Raw genomic sequence first — 13,198 nt, forward strand, 5'->3', positions numbered from 1 at the left:
CTAAAATAAATAAGCATAGATATGGGTTGTATTTACAATGGTGCGTGCTCTTCACTGGTTGCCCTTTTCTCGTGGCAACAGGTCACAAATCTTGCTGCTCTGATGGCACACTGGAATTTCACCCAGTAGATATGGGAGTTTTTCAAAATTGGATTTGTTTTCGAATTCTTTGTGGATCTGTGTAATCTGAGGGAAATATGTCTCTCTAATATGTTCATACATTGGGCAGGAGGTTAGGAAGTGCAGCTCAGTTTCCACCTCATTTTGTGGGCAGTGAGCACATAGCCTGTCTTCTCTTGAGAGCCATGTATGCCTACGGCGGCCTTTCTCAATAGCAAGGCTATGCTCACTGAGTCTGTACATAGTCAAAGCTTTCCTCTCTCTTGCGCTCTCTCTCCCTGTATCTTTCTTGCTCTGTATCTCTCTCTTTGCTCTCTCTCTCTCTCCCTCCCTGTATCTTTCTCGCTCTGTATCTTTCTCTCTTGCTTTCTCTCTCTCTCTCTCTCCCCTGTATCTTTCTCGCTCTGTATCTCTCTCTCTCTTGCTCTCTCTATCTCCCTGTATCTTTTTCGCTCTGTATCTCTCTCTGTCTCTCCCTGTATCTTTCTCGCTCTGTATCTCTCTCTCTCTCCCTGTATCTTTCTCATTCTGTATCTCTCTCTTGCTCTCTCTCTCTCTCTCCCTGTATCTTTCTCGCTCTGTATCTCTCTCTCTCCCTGTATCTTTCTCGTTCTGTATCTCTCTCTTGCTCTATCTCTCCCTGTATCTTTCTCGCTCTGTATCTCTCTCTCTCTCCGTGTATCTTTCTCGCTCTGTATCTCTCTCTCTCTCTCCCTGTATCTTTCTCGTTCTGTATCTCTCTCTCTTGCTCTCTCTCTCCCTGTATCTTTCTCGCTCTGTATCTCTCTCTCTCTCCCTGTATCTTTCTCGCTCTGTATCTCTCTCTCTCTCCCTGTATCTTTCTCGTTCAGTATCTCTCTCTTGCTCTCTCTCTCTCTCTCTCTCTCTCTCTCTCTCTCTCTCCCCCTGTATCTTTCTCGCTCTGTATCTCTCTCTCTCTCTCCCCCTGTATCTCTCTCTCTTGCTCTCTCTCTCTCTCCTGTATCTTTCTCGCTCTGTATCTCTCTCTCTCTCTCTCCCTGTATCTTTCCCGTTCTGTATCTCTCTCTCTTGCACTCTCTCTCTCTCTCTCTCTCTCTCTCTCTCTCTCCCTCCCTGTATCTTTCTCGTTCTGTATCTCGCTCTCTCTCTTGCTCTCTCCCTGTATCTTTCTCGCTCTGCATCTCTCTCTTTCTTGCTCTCTCTCTCTCACTGTATCTTTCTCGCTTTGTATCTCTCTCTCTCTGTGTATCTTTCTCGCTCTGTATCTTTCTCGCTCTGTCTCTCTCTCTCTCTCTCTCTCCCCCTGTATCTCTCTCTCTCTCTCTCTCTCTCTCTCTCTCTCTCTCTCTCTCTCTCTCTCCCCTGTATCTTTCTCTCTCTCTCTCTCCTTGTATCTTTCTCTCTCTGTATCTCTCTCTCTCTGTGTCTCTCTTTCTCGCTCTGTATCTTTCTCGCTCTGTCTCTCTCTCTCTCTCTCTCTCTCTCTCTCTCCCTGTATCTCTCTCTAAAATAAATAAGCATAGATATGGGTTGTATTTACAATGGTGCGTGCTCTTCACTGGTTGCCCTTTTCTCGTGGCAACAGGTCACAAATCTTGCTGCTCTGATGGCACACTGGAATTTCACCCAGTAGATATGGGAGTTTTTCAAAATTGGATTTGTTTTCGAATTCTTTGTGGATCTGTGTAATCTGAGGGAAATATGTCTCTCTAATATGGTCATACATTGGGCAGGAGGTTAGGAAGTGCAGCTCAGTTTCCACCTCATTTTGTGGGCAGTGAGCACATAGCCTGTCTTCTCTTGAGAGCCATGTCTGCCTACGGCGGCCTTTCTCAATAGCAAGGCTATGCTCACTGAGTCTGTACATAGTCAAAGCTTTCCTCTCTCTTGCGCTCTCTCTCCCTGTATCTTTCTTGCTCTGTATCTCTCTCTCTTGCTCTCTCTCTCTCCCTCCCTGTATCTTTCTCGCTCTGTATCTTTCTCTCTTGCTCTCTCTCTTGCTCTCTCTCTCTCCCTGTATCTTTCTCGCTCTGTATCTCTCTCTCTCTCTCCCTGTATCTTTCCCGTTCTGTATCTCTCTCTCTTGCACTCTCTCTCTCTCTCTCTCTCTCTCTCTCTCTCTCCCCTCCCTGTATCTTTCTCGTTCTGTATCTCTCTCTCTCTCTTGCTCTCTCTCTCTCCCCTGTATCTTTCTCGCTCTGCATCTCTCTCTTTCTTGCTCTCTCTCTCTCACTGTATCTTTCTCGCTTTGTATCTCTCTCTCTCTGTGTATCTTTCTCGCTCTGTATCTTTCTCGCTCTGTCTCTCTCTCTCTCTCTCTCTCCCTGTATCTCTCTCTCTTTCTCTCTCTCTCTCTCTCCCTGTATCTTTCTCTCTCTCTCTCTCCCTGTATCTTTCTCTCTCTGTATCTCTCTCTCTCGGTGTCTCTCTTTCTCGCTCTGTATCTTTCTCGCTCTCTCTCTCTCTCTCTCTCTCTCTCTCTCCCTGTATCTCTCTCTAAAATAAATAAGCATAGATATGGGTTGTATTTACAATGGTGCGTGCTCTTCACTGGTTGCCCTTTTCTCGTGGCAACAGGTCACAAATCTTGCTGCTCTGATGGCACACTGGAATTTCACCCAGTAGATATGGGAGTTTTTCAAAATTGGATTTGTTTTCGAATTCTTTGTGGATCTGTGTAATCTGAGGGAAATATGTCTCTCTAATATGTTCATACATTGGGCAGGAGGTTAGGAAGTGCAGCTCAGTTTCCACCTCATTTTGTGGGCAGTGAGCACATAGCCTGTCTTCTCTTGAGAGCCATGTATGCCTACGGCGGCCTTTCTCAATAGCAAGGCTATGCTCACTGAGTCTGTACATAGTCAAAGCTTTCCTCTCTCTTGCGCTCTCTCTCCCTGTATCTTTCTTGCTCTGTATCTCTCTCTTTTGCTCTCTCTCTCTCCCCCTCCCTGTATCTTTCTCGCTCTGTATCTTTCTCTCTTGCTTTCTCTCTCTCTCTCTCTCCTGTATCTTTCTCGCTCTGTATCTCTCTCTCTCTTGCTCTCTCTATCTCCCTGTATCTTTTTCGCTCTGTATCTCTCTCTGTCTCTCCCTGTATCTTTCTCGCTCTGTATCTCTCTCTCTCTCCCTGTATCTTTCTCATTCTGTATCTCTCTCTCTTGCTCTCTCTCTCTCTCTCCCTGTATCTTTCTCGCTCTGTATCTCTCTCTCTCCCTGTATCTTTCTCGTTCTGTATCTCTCTCTCTTGCTCTATCTCTCCCTGTATCTTTCTCGCTCTGTATCTCTCTCTCTCTCCGTGTATCTTTCTCGCTCTGTATCTCTCTCTCTCTCTCCCTGTATCTTTCTCGTTCTGTATCTCTCTCTCTTGCTCTCTCTCTCCCTGTATCTTTCTCGCTCTGTATCTCTCTCTCTCCCTGTATCTTTCTCGCTCTGTATCTCTCTCTCTCCCTGTATCTTTCTCGTTCAGTATCTCTCTCTTGCTCTCTCTCTCTCTCTCTCTCTCTCTCTCTCTCTCTCTCTCTCCCTGTATCTTTCTCGCTCTCTATCTCTCTCTCTCTCTCTCCCTGTATCTCTCTCTCTTGCTCTCTCTCTCTCTCCCTGTATCTTTCTCGCTCTGTATCTCTCTCTCTCTCCTCCCTGTATCTTTCCCGTTCTGTATCTCTCTCTCTTGCACTCTCTCTCTCTCTCTCTCTCTCTCTCTCTCCCCCTCCCTGTATCTTTCTCGTTCTGTATCTCGCTCTCTCTCTTGCTCTCTCCCTGTATCTTTCTCGCTCTGCATCTCTCTCTTTCTTGCTCTCTCTCTCACTGTATCTTTCTCGCTTTGTATCTCTCTCTCTCTGTGTATCTTTCTCGCTCTGTATCTTTCTCGCTCTGTCTCTCTCTCTCTCTCTCTCCCTGTATCTCTCTCTCTCTCTCTCTCTCTCTCTCTCTCTCTCTCTCTCTCTCTCTCCCTGTATCTTTCTCTCTCTCTCTCTCTTGTATCTTTCTCTCTCTGTATCTCTCTCTCTGTGTCTCTCTTTCTCGCTCTGTATCTTTCTCGCTCTGTCTCTCTCTCTCTCTCTCTCTCTCTCTCTCTCCCCTGTATCTCTCTCTAAAATAAATAAGCATAGATATGGGTTGTATTTACAATGGTGCGTGCTCTTCACTGGTTGCCCTTTTCTCGTGGCAACAGGTCACAAATCTTGCTGCTCTGATGGCACACTGGAATTTCACCCAGTAGATATGGGAGTTTTTCAAAATTGGATTTGTTTTCGAATTCTTTGTGGATCTGTGTAATCTGAGGGAAATATGTCTCTCTAATATGGTCATACATTGGGCAGGAGGTTAGGAAGTGCAGCTCAGTTTCCACCTCATTTTGTGGGCAGTGAGCACATAGCCTGTCTTCTCTTGAGAGCCATGTCTGCCTACGGCGGCCTTTCTCAATAGCAAGGCTATGCTCACTGAGTCTGTACATAGTCAAAGCTTTCCTCTCTCTTGCGCTCTCTCTCCCTGTATCTTTCTTGCTCTGTATCTCTCTCTCTTGCTCTCTCTCTCTCCCTCCCTGTATCTTTCTCGCTCTGTATCTTTCTCTCTTGCTCTCTCTCTTGCTCTCTCTCTCTCCCTGTATCTTTCTCGCTCTGTATCTCTCTCTCTCTCCCTGTATCTTTCCCGTTCTGTATCTCTCTCTTGCACTCTCTCTCTCTCTCTCTCTCTCTCTCTCTCTCTCTCTCTCTCTCTCTCTCTCTCTCTCCCTCCCTGTATCTTTCTCGTTCTGTATCTCTCTCTCTCTCTTGCTCTCTCTCTCTCTCCCTGTATCTTTCTCGCTCTGCATCTCTCTCTTTCTTGCTCTCTCTCTCTCACTGTATCTTTCTCGCTTTGTATCTCTCTCTCTCTGTGTATCTTTCTCGCTCTGTATCTTTCTCGCTCTGTCTCTCTCTCTCTCTCTCTCTCCCCTGTATCTCTCTCTCTCTCTCTCTCTCTCTCTCTCTCTCTCTGTATCTTTCTCTCTCTCTCTCTCCCTGTATCTTTCTCTCTCTGTATCTCTCTCTCTCGGTGTCTCTCTTTCTTGCTCTGTATCTTTCTCGCTCTCTCTCTCTCTCTCTCTCTCTCTCTCTCTCTCTCTCTCTCTCTCTCCCTGTATCTCTCTCTAAAATAAATAAGCATAGATATGGGTTGTATTTACAATGGTGCATGATCTTCACTGGTTGCCCTTTTCTCGTGGCAACAGGTCACAAATCTTGCTGCTCTGATGGCACACTGGAATTTCACCCAGTAGATATGGGAGTTTTTCAAAATTGGATTTGTTTTCGAATTCTTTGTGGATCTGTGTAATCTGAGGGAAATATGTCTCTCTAATATGGTCATACATTGGGCAGGAGGTTAGGAAGTGCAGCTCAGTTTCCACCTCATTTTGTGGGCAGTGAGCACATAGCCTGTCTTCTCTTGAGAGCCATGTCTGCCTACGGCGGCCTTTCTCAATAGCAAGGCTATGCTCACTGAGTCTGTACATAGTCAAAGCTTTCCTCTCTCTTGCGCTCTCTCTCCCTGTATCTTTCTTGCTCTGTATCTCTCTCTCTTGCTCTCCCTCTCTCTCCCTCCCTGTATCTTTCTCGCTCTGTATCTTTCTCTCTTGCTCTCTCTCTCTCTCTCTCTCTCTCTCTCTCTCTCTCTCTCCCTGTATCTTTCTCGCTCTGTATCTCTCTCTCTCTCTTGCTCTCTCTATCTCCCTGTATCTTTCTCGCTCTGTATCTCTCTCTCTGTCTCTCCCTGTATCTTTCTCGCTCTGTATCTCTCTCTCTCTCTCTCTCCCTGTATCTTTCTCATTCTGTATCTCTCTCTCTTGCTCTCTCTCTCTCTCCCTGTATCTTTCTCGCTCTGTATCTCTCTCTCTCCCTGTATCTTTCTCATTCTGTATCTCTCTCTCTTGCTCTCTCTCTCCCTGTATCTTTCTCGCTCTGTATCTCTCTCTCTCTCCGTGTATCTTTCTCGCTCTGTATCTCTCTCTCTCTCTCCCTGTATCTTTCTCGTTCTGTATCTCTCTCTCTTGCTCTCTCTCTCCCTGTATCTTTCTCGCTCTGTATCTCTCTCTCTCCCTGCATCTTTCTCGCTCTGTATCTCTCCCTCTCTCCCTGTATCTTTCTCGTTCTGTATCTCTCTCTTGCTCTCTCTCTCTCTCTCTCTCTCTCTCTCTCTCTCTCTCTCTCTCTCTCTCTCTCTCTCTCTCTCTCTCTCTCCCTGTATCTTTCTCGCTCTGTATCTCTCTCTCTCTCTCTCTCCCTGTATCTCTCTCTCTTGCTCTCTCTCCCTGTATCTTTCTCGCTCTGTATCTCTCTCTCTCTCTCCCCTGTATCTTTCCCGTTCTGTATCTCTCTCTCTTGCACTCTCTCTCTCTCTCTCCCTCCCTGTATCTTTCTCGTTCTGTATCTCTCTCTCTCTCTTGCTCTCTCTCTCTCCCCTGTATCTTTCTCGCTCTGCATCTCTCTCTTTCTTGCTCTCTCTCTCTCACTGTATCTTTCTCGCTTTGTATCTCTCTCTCTCTGTGTATCTTTCTCGCTCTGTATCTTTCTCGCTCTGTCTCTCTCTCTCTCTCTCTCTCTCCCTGTATCTCTCTCTCTCTCTCTCTCTCTCTCTCTCTCTCTCTCCCTGTATCTTTCTCTCTCTCTCTCTCCCTGTATCTTTCTCTCTCTGTATCTCTCTCTCTCGGTGTCTCTCTTTCTCGCTCTGTATCTTTCTCGCTCTGTCTCTCTCTCTGTCTCTCTCTCTCTCCCTGTATCTCTCTCTCTCTCTCTCTCCCTGTATCTCTCTCTCTCTCTCTCTCTCCCTGTATCTCTCTCTTGCTCTCTCTCTACCTGTATCTTTCTCGCTCTGTATCTCTCTCTCTTCACTTTAGTACATTCTGTGTCATTGTTGATCCCTTATTATTTTACTATTATGATGAGTACTAATACTATACTGTGTAGCAGTGTTGGCAACAGGTAATAAAATCAAATCAAATGTTATCAGTCACATGCGCCTAATACAGCAGCTGTAGACTCCTGTTGATTCCTGTGTGTGTGTGTGTGTGTGTGTGTGTGTGTGTGTGTGTGTGTGTGTGTGTGTGTGTAGGGCTGTGACTGGACAGTGAGTGACCCCATGCCTCTGAGTCCGGCTGCCAACGCTAATCATGAGCCCCCTGATCATCCCCGGCAACCAGCCGCTACCAATGGCAACCAGCCAGGTTTCGCCCTTGCCAGGGACGACGGGAGGACTTCCTCCCCAGATCCTCCTGACGACGGCTCTGGAAACAGCATCGTCATCCGTATTGGCATCCCTGACCTGCAGCAGACGGTACAAGCAAATACACACACACACACACACACACACTCACACATATGAAAACTCTTACCTAAGAAATTGATTCATAAATTCACAGGTGTGTGAAGAATGTCGCAGGAGGAGATGGCTACCGTTTTACGGGCTCTTAACCAATTGTGCTGTTGTGTGTGTTTTTTGGCATTATTTGTAGCCTTCTTTGTTTCTGCCTCCGTCTCTTATGACGCAAAGAGCTTCTGGATATCAGGACAGCGATTACTCACCTCGTACTGGACAAAGAGCTTCTGGATATTAGGACAGCGATTACTCACCTTGTACTGGACAAAGAGCTTCTGGATATCAGGACAGCGATTACTCACCTTGTACTGGACAAAGAGCTTCTGGATATCAGGACAGCGATTACTCACCTTGTACTGGACAAAGAGCTTCTGGATATCAGGACAGCGATTACTCACCTCGTACTGGACAAAGAGCTTCTGGATATTAGGACAGCGATTACTCACCTTGTACTGGACAAAGAGCTTCTGGACATCAGGACAGCGATTACTCACCTTGTACTGGACAAAGAGCTTCTGGATATCAGGACAGCGATTACTCACCTCGTACTGGACAAAGAGCTTCTGGATATTAGGACAGCGATTACTCACCTTGTACTGGACAAAGAGCTTCTGGACATCAGGACAGCGATTACTCACCTTGTACTGGACAACATTTTTTTTTAATGAGTTGGACATGAAGGATTTACTTCAGACACCTGACAAGGCCCTCATCCTCGTCATTCGCAGGAGAAAGAGACAGAGATATCGGGGAAGTAGGTCGGGGTGCCTTGTAAGGATTTGATGGCGAGTGAGTAATCTGCCTCTACCTATTAGCCTGTAAGGACAGACGCTAGGAGATGAGAAGTAAGTACAGGGAGTGAACATTTAATAAATAACGGACATGAAACAAAACGACATTGATGCTGACTCGGGAAAGAAACTAAGAGATAAAGGGGAGGTAATTAACTTCTTGCGTCGAGCAATCCCAGATCTGGGATCCTATTTATAGCCTCAAGCTCATTAGCATAACGCAACGTTAACTATTCATGAAAATCGCAAATGAAATGAAATAAATATATTTGCTCTCAAGCTTAGACTTTTGTTAACAACACTGTCATCTCAGATTTTCAAAATATGCTTTTCAACCATAGCTAAACAAGCATTTGTGTAAGAGTATTGATAGCTAGCATAGCTATAAGCCTAGAATTCAGCCAGCAACATTTTCACAAAAACAAGAAAATCATTCAAATAAAATCATTTACCTTTGAAGAACTTCAGATGTTTTCAATGAGGAGACTCTCAGTTAGATAGCAAATGTTCAGTTTTTCAAAAAACATTATTTGTGTTTAAATTAACTCCATAATATCGACTGAAACACGGCAAACGCTGTTTAGAATCAATCCTCAAGGTGTTCAAGATATATCTCTTCATTGATATATCGTTCGTGGATGTCTACTTTCTCCTCTGAATCGCTTGGACAAAGACGTGCAGCTGAAGATGATGCACCAATTTCGACGGAGGGCACTGGGTGGACACCTGGCAAATGTAGTCTCTTATGGTCAATCTTCCAATGATATGCCTACAAATATGTCACAATGCTGCAGACACCTTGGGGAAACGATAGATCGGGCAGGCTCATTCCTTGCACATTCACAGCCATATAAGGAGACAATGAAAAACAGAGCCTCAAAAATCCTGCTCATTTCCTGTTTGAAGTTTCATCTTGGTTTTGCCTGTAGCATCAGTTCTGGGGCACTCACAGACAATATCTTTGCAGTTTTGGAAATGTCAGAGTGTTCTCTTTCCAAAGCTGTCAATTATATGCATAGTCGAGCATCTTTTTGTGACAAAATATTGCGCTTAAAACGGGCACGTTTTTTTATCCAATAATGAAATAGCGCCCTATAGCTTCAAGAGGTTTAATAACATGATGGAGTCCAGGTGAGTCTGATGACGCGCTGATGCGTGTAACGATGGTGACAGATATGTGTAATGATAAGCAACCTGGTGACCTTCGAGCACCAGAGAGGGGGAACAGGAGCAGATGTGACAGTACCTCCCCTCTAAGGGCGCCACCCGGCGTCCCACATGGGCGAGCCCGATGGGCCGGCCGAGGCGTGGTGGGTGCCCGCCGGGCCAGCCGAGGCAAGTAACCTCTCGAGCCAGCTAAGGCATGGAAGCCCGACGAGCCAGCTGAGGCATCCCTTGTTTCTTCGGCAGCCGTGCCCGGACCCGACGTCACCCACCTAAACAAAAAAACTTCATGATGCTTCCAACATTGGTGTCAGCATTCTGTGAGGACAGACGCTGGGAGACAAGAAGCAAGTACAGGGAGTGAACATTTAATAAATAAAGGATGGGAAGCAAAACGACATTAATGCTCTACCCACCTAACCCTGGTCCACATACTACCTACCCCTACCTAATCCTAACTCGGGAAAGAAACTGAGGAAGTGACAGATACAGTGGGGCAAAAAAGTATTTAGTCAGCCACCAATTGTGCAAGTTCTCCCACTTAAAAAGATGAGAGAGGCCTGTAATTTTCATCATAGGTACACTTCAACTATGACAGACAAAATGAGAAGAAAAAAATCCAGAAAATCACATTGTAGGATTTTTAATGAATTTATTTGCAAATTATGGTGAAAAATAACTATTTGGACAATAACAAAAGTTTATCTCAATACTTTGTTATATACCCTTTGTTGGCAATGACAGAGGTCATTCAAAATAGGTAGGTTTTCACTCAAAATCTCACGATACATGGCTCCATTCATTCTTTCCTTTACACAGATCAGTCGTCCTGGTCCCTTTGCAGAAAAACAGCCCCAAAGCATGATGTTACCACCCCATGCATCACAGAAGGTATGGTGTTCTTTGGATGCAACTCAGCATTCTTTGTCCTCCAAACACGACGAGTTGAGTTTTTACCAAATAGTTCTATTTTGGTTTCATCTGACCATATGACATTCTCCCAAACTTCTTCTGGATCAACCAAATGCTCTCTAGCAAACTTCAGACGGGCCTGGACATGTACTGGCTTAAGCAGGGGGACACGTCTGGCACTGCAAGATTTGAGTCCCTGGCGGTGTTGTGTGCTACTGATTGTAGGCTTTGTTCACCGTTCTTGTGATCATTTTGACCCCACGGGGTGAGATCTTGCGTTGGAGCCTCAGATCGAGGGAGATTATCAGTGGTCTTGTATGTCTTCCATTTCCTAATAATTGCTCCCACAGTTGATTTCTTCAAACCAAGCTGCATACCTATTGCAGATTCAGTCTTCCCAGCCTGGTGCAGGTCTACAATTTTGTTTCTGGTGTCTTTGACAGCTCTTTGGTCTTGGCCATAGTGGAGTTTGGAGTGTGACTGTTTGAGGTTGTGGACATGTGTCTTTTATACTGATAACAAGTTCAAACAGGTGCCATTAATACAAGTAACGAGTGGAGGACAGAGGAGCCTCTTAAAGAAGAAGTTACAGGTCTGTGAGAGCCAGAAATCTTGCTTGTTTGTAGGTGACCAAATACTTATTTTCCACCATAATTTGCAAATAAATTCATAAAAAATCCTACAATGTGATTTTCTTTTTTTTTTCTTCTCATTTTGTCTGTCATAGTTGAAGTGTACCTATCTCTACAGGCCTCTCTCATCTTTTTAAGTGGGAGAACTTGCACAATTGGTGGCTGACTAAATACTTTTTGCCCCACTGTATAGGGGGGTTACTTAATAACGTGATGAGTCCAGTTGAGTCAGATGAAGCGTTGATGCGTGTAACGATGGTGGCAGGTGTGAGTAATGACAAGTAGCCTGGCGACCTTGAGCGCCAGAGAGGGGTCAGCAGACATAGCCAACGTACAATCATTGGATAACAAAATAGATGAGCTACGATCACAAATATCCTACCAACTGGACATTAACTGTAATATCTTATGTTTCACCGAGTCATGGCTGACATGAATAACATACAGCTGGCTGGGTTTTCCGTGCATCGGCAAGATAGAACAGCTGCCTCCGTTAAGCCTGGACGAGGTAAGATCACGAATATCCTACCAACGGGACATAAAAAACTGTAATATCCTGTGTTTCACGGAATCATGGCTGAATGACGACATGGATATTCAGCTAGCGGGATACACACTGCACCGGCAGAATAGAACAGCCCACACCGGTAAGACGAGGGGGGGCGGGCTGTGCATATTTGTAAACAACAGCTGGTGCACGAAATCTAAGAAGTCTCTAGATTTTGCTCGCCTGAAGTAGAATATATTGTGATAAACTGCAGGCCACACTACTTGCCTAGAGAGTTCTCAGCTATATTTTTCGTGGCTGTTTATTTACCCCCACAGAGAGATGCTGCCACTAAGACCGCACTCAATCAGCTGTATAAGGAAATAAGCAAACAGAAAACCACTTACCCAGAGGCGGCGCTCCTAGTGGCCGGAGACTTTAATGCAGGGAAACTTAAATCAGCTCTACCAAATCTCTATGTTAAATGTGCAACCAGAGGGAAAAAATTCTAGATCACCTTTACTCCACACACAGAGACACGTACAAAGCTCTCCCTCGCCCTCCATTTGATATATCCGACCACAACTCTATCCTCCTGATTCCTGCTTACAAGCACAAATTAAAGCAGGAAGCACCAGCGACTCGGTCTATAAAAAAAGTGGTCAGATGAAGCAGATGCTGAACTACAGGACTGCTTTGTTATCACAGACTGGAACATGTTCTGGGATTCTTCCAATGACATTGAGGAGAACACCACATCAGTCACTGGCTTTAGCAAAAAGTGCATTGAGGACGTCGTCCCCACAGTGACTGTACGTACATACCCCAACCAGAAGCCATGGATTACAAGCAACATTTGCACTGAGCTAAAGGATAGAGCTGCCGCTTTCAAGGTGCGGGACTCTAACCCGGAAGCTTACAAGAAATCTTGCCATGCCCTGCGACGAACCATCAAACAGGCAAAGCGTCAATACAGAACTATGATTGAATCGTACTACACCGGCTTCGATGCTCGTCAGATGTGGCAGGGCTTGCAAACTATTACAGACTACAAAGGGAAGCACAGCCGCCAGCTGCTCAGTAACATGAGCCTGCCAGACGAGCTGAATTACTTCTATGCTCACTTTGAGGCAAGCAGCACTGAAGCATGCATGAGAGCATCAGCTGTACCGGATGACTGCTTGATCACGCTCTCCTTGGCCGATGTGAGTAAGACCTTTAAACAGGTCAACATTCACCAAGACGCAGGGCCAGAGGGATTGCCAGGATGTGTGCTCCGAGCACAACAAAGCCTATTTCCCCACCATAAGTTTGGCATTGGTCATCATTTCCTCAAAAGGTTCTACAGCTGCACCATCGAGAGCATCCTGACTGTTTTTTTTATTTTTACCTATCTATTTTCTACTTAACACTTAATTTTCTTAAATCTGCATTGTTGGTTAAGGGCTTGTAAGTAAGTATTTCACTGTAAGGTCTACACCTGTTGTATTGGGCGCATGTGGCAAATAACATTTGATTTGTGTGTTTAGAAGTGTCTGCGGTTGGATCCCGAGGCAGCAGTGTGGAGCAGTAAGCAGCGTGTGTTAGTGACTCTAACACAGAGTCTGACTGATGTTCTTAACTACGGTCTGTTTCAACCGGCCTTCAACGGACGAGCTGGGAAGTTCCTAGACGAGGAGCGACTGCTGAAAGACTACCCTCTACCCCCCATCACCCCTATTCCCTATCTAGAGGTACCCTCTACCCCCCATCACCCCCATTCC

The 13,198-nt window shown here is 45.5% G+C and overlaps 1 protein-coding gene across 1 annotated transcript in view; it reads left to right on the forward strand.

Annotated features, from left to right (window-relative positions):
• LOC135536060 (SH3 and multiple ankyrin repeat domains protein 3-like) overlaps positions 1-13,198 on the forward strand; it is a 140,498-nt gene that overhangs the window by 22,178 nt on the left and 105,122 nt on the right. The window contains 2 exon segments of the mRNA XM_064962453.1: positions 7,186-7,407; positions 12,965-13,168. Of these exon segments, the coding sequence (XP_064818525.1) occupies positions 7,213-7,407; positions 12,965-13,168 (399 nt within the window). The 5' untranslated portion in view covers positions 7,186-7,212.

Source organism: Oncorhynchus masou, unplaced genomic scaffold (assembly GCF_036934945.1).
Source record: "Oncorhynchus masou masou isolate Uvic2021 unplaced genomic scaffold, UVic_Omas_1.1 unplaced_scaffold_551, whole genome shotgun sequence".
NCBI classification, from domain to species: Eukaryota; Metazoa; Chordata; class Actinopteri; order Salmoniformes; family Salmonidae; genus Oncorhynchus; species Oncorhynchus masou.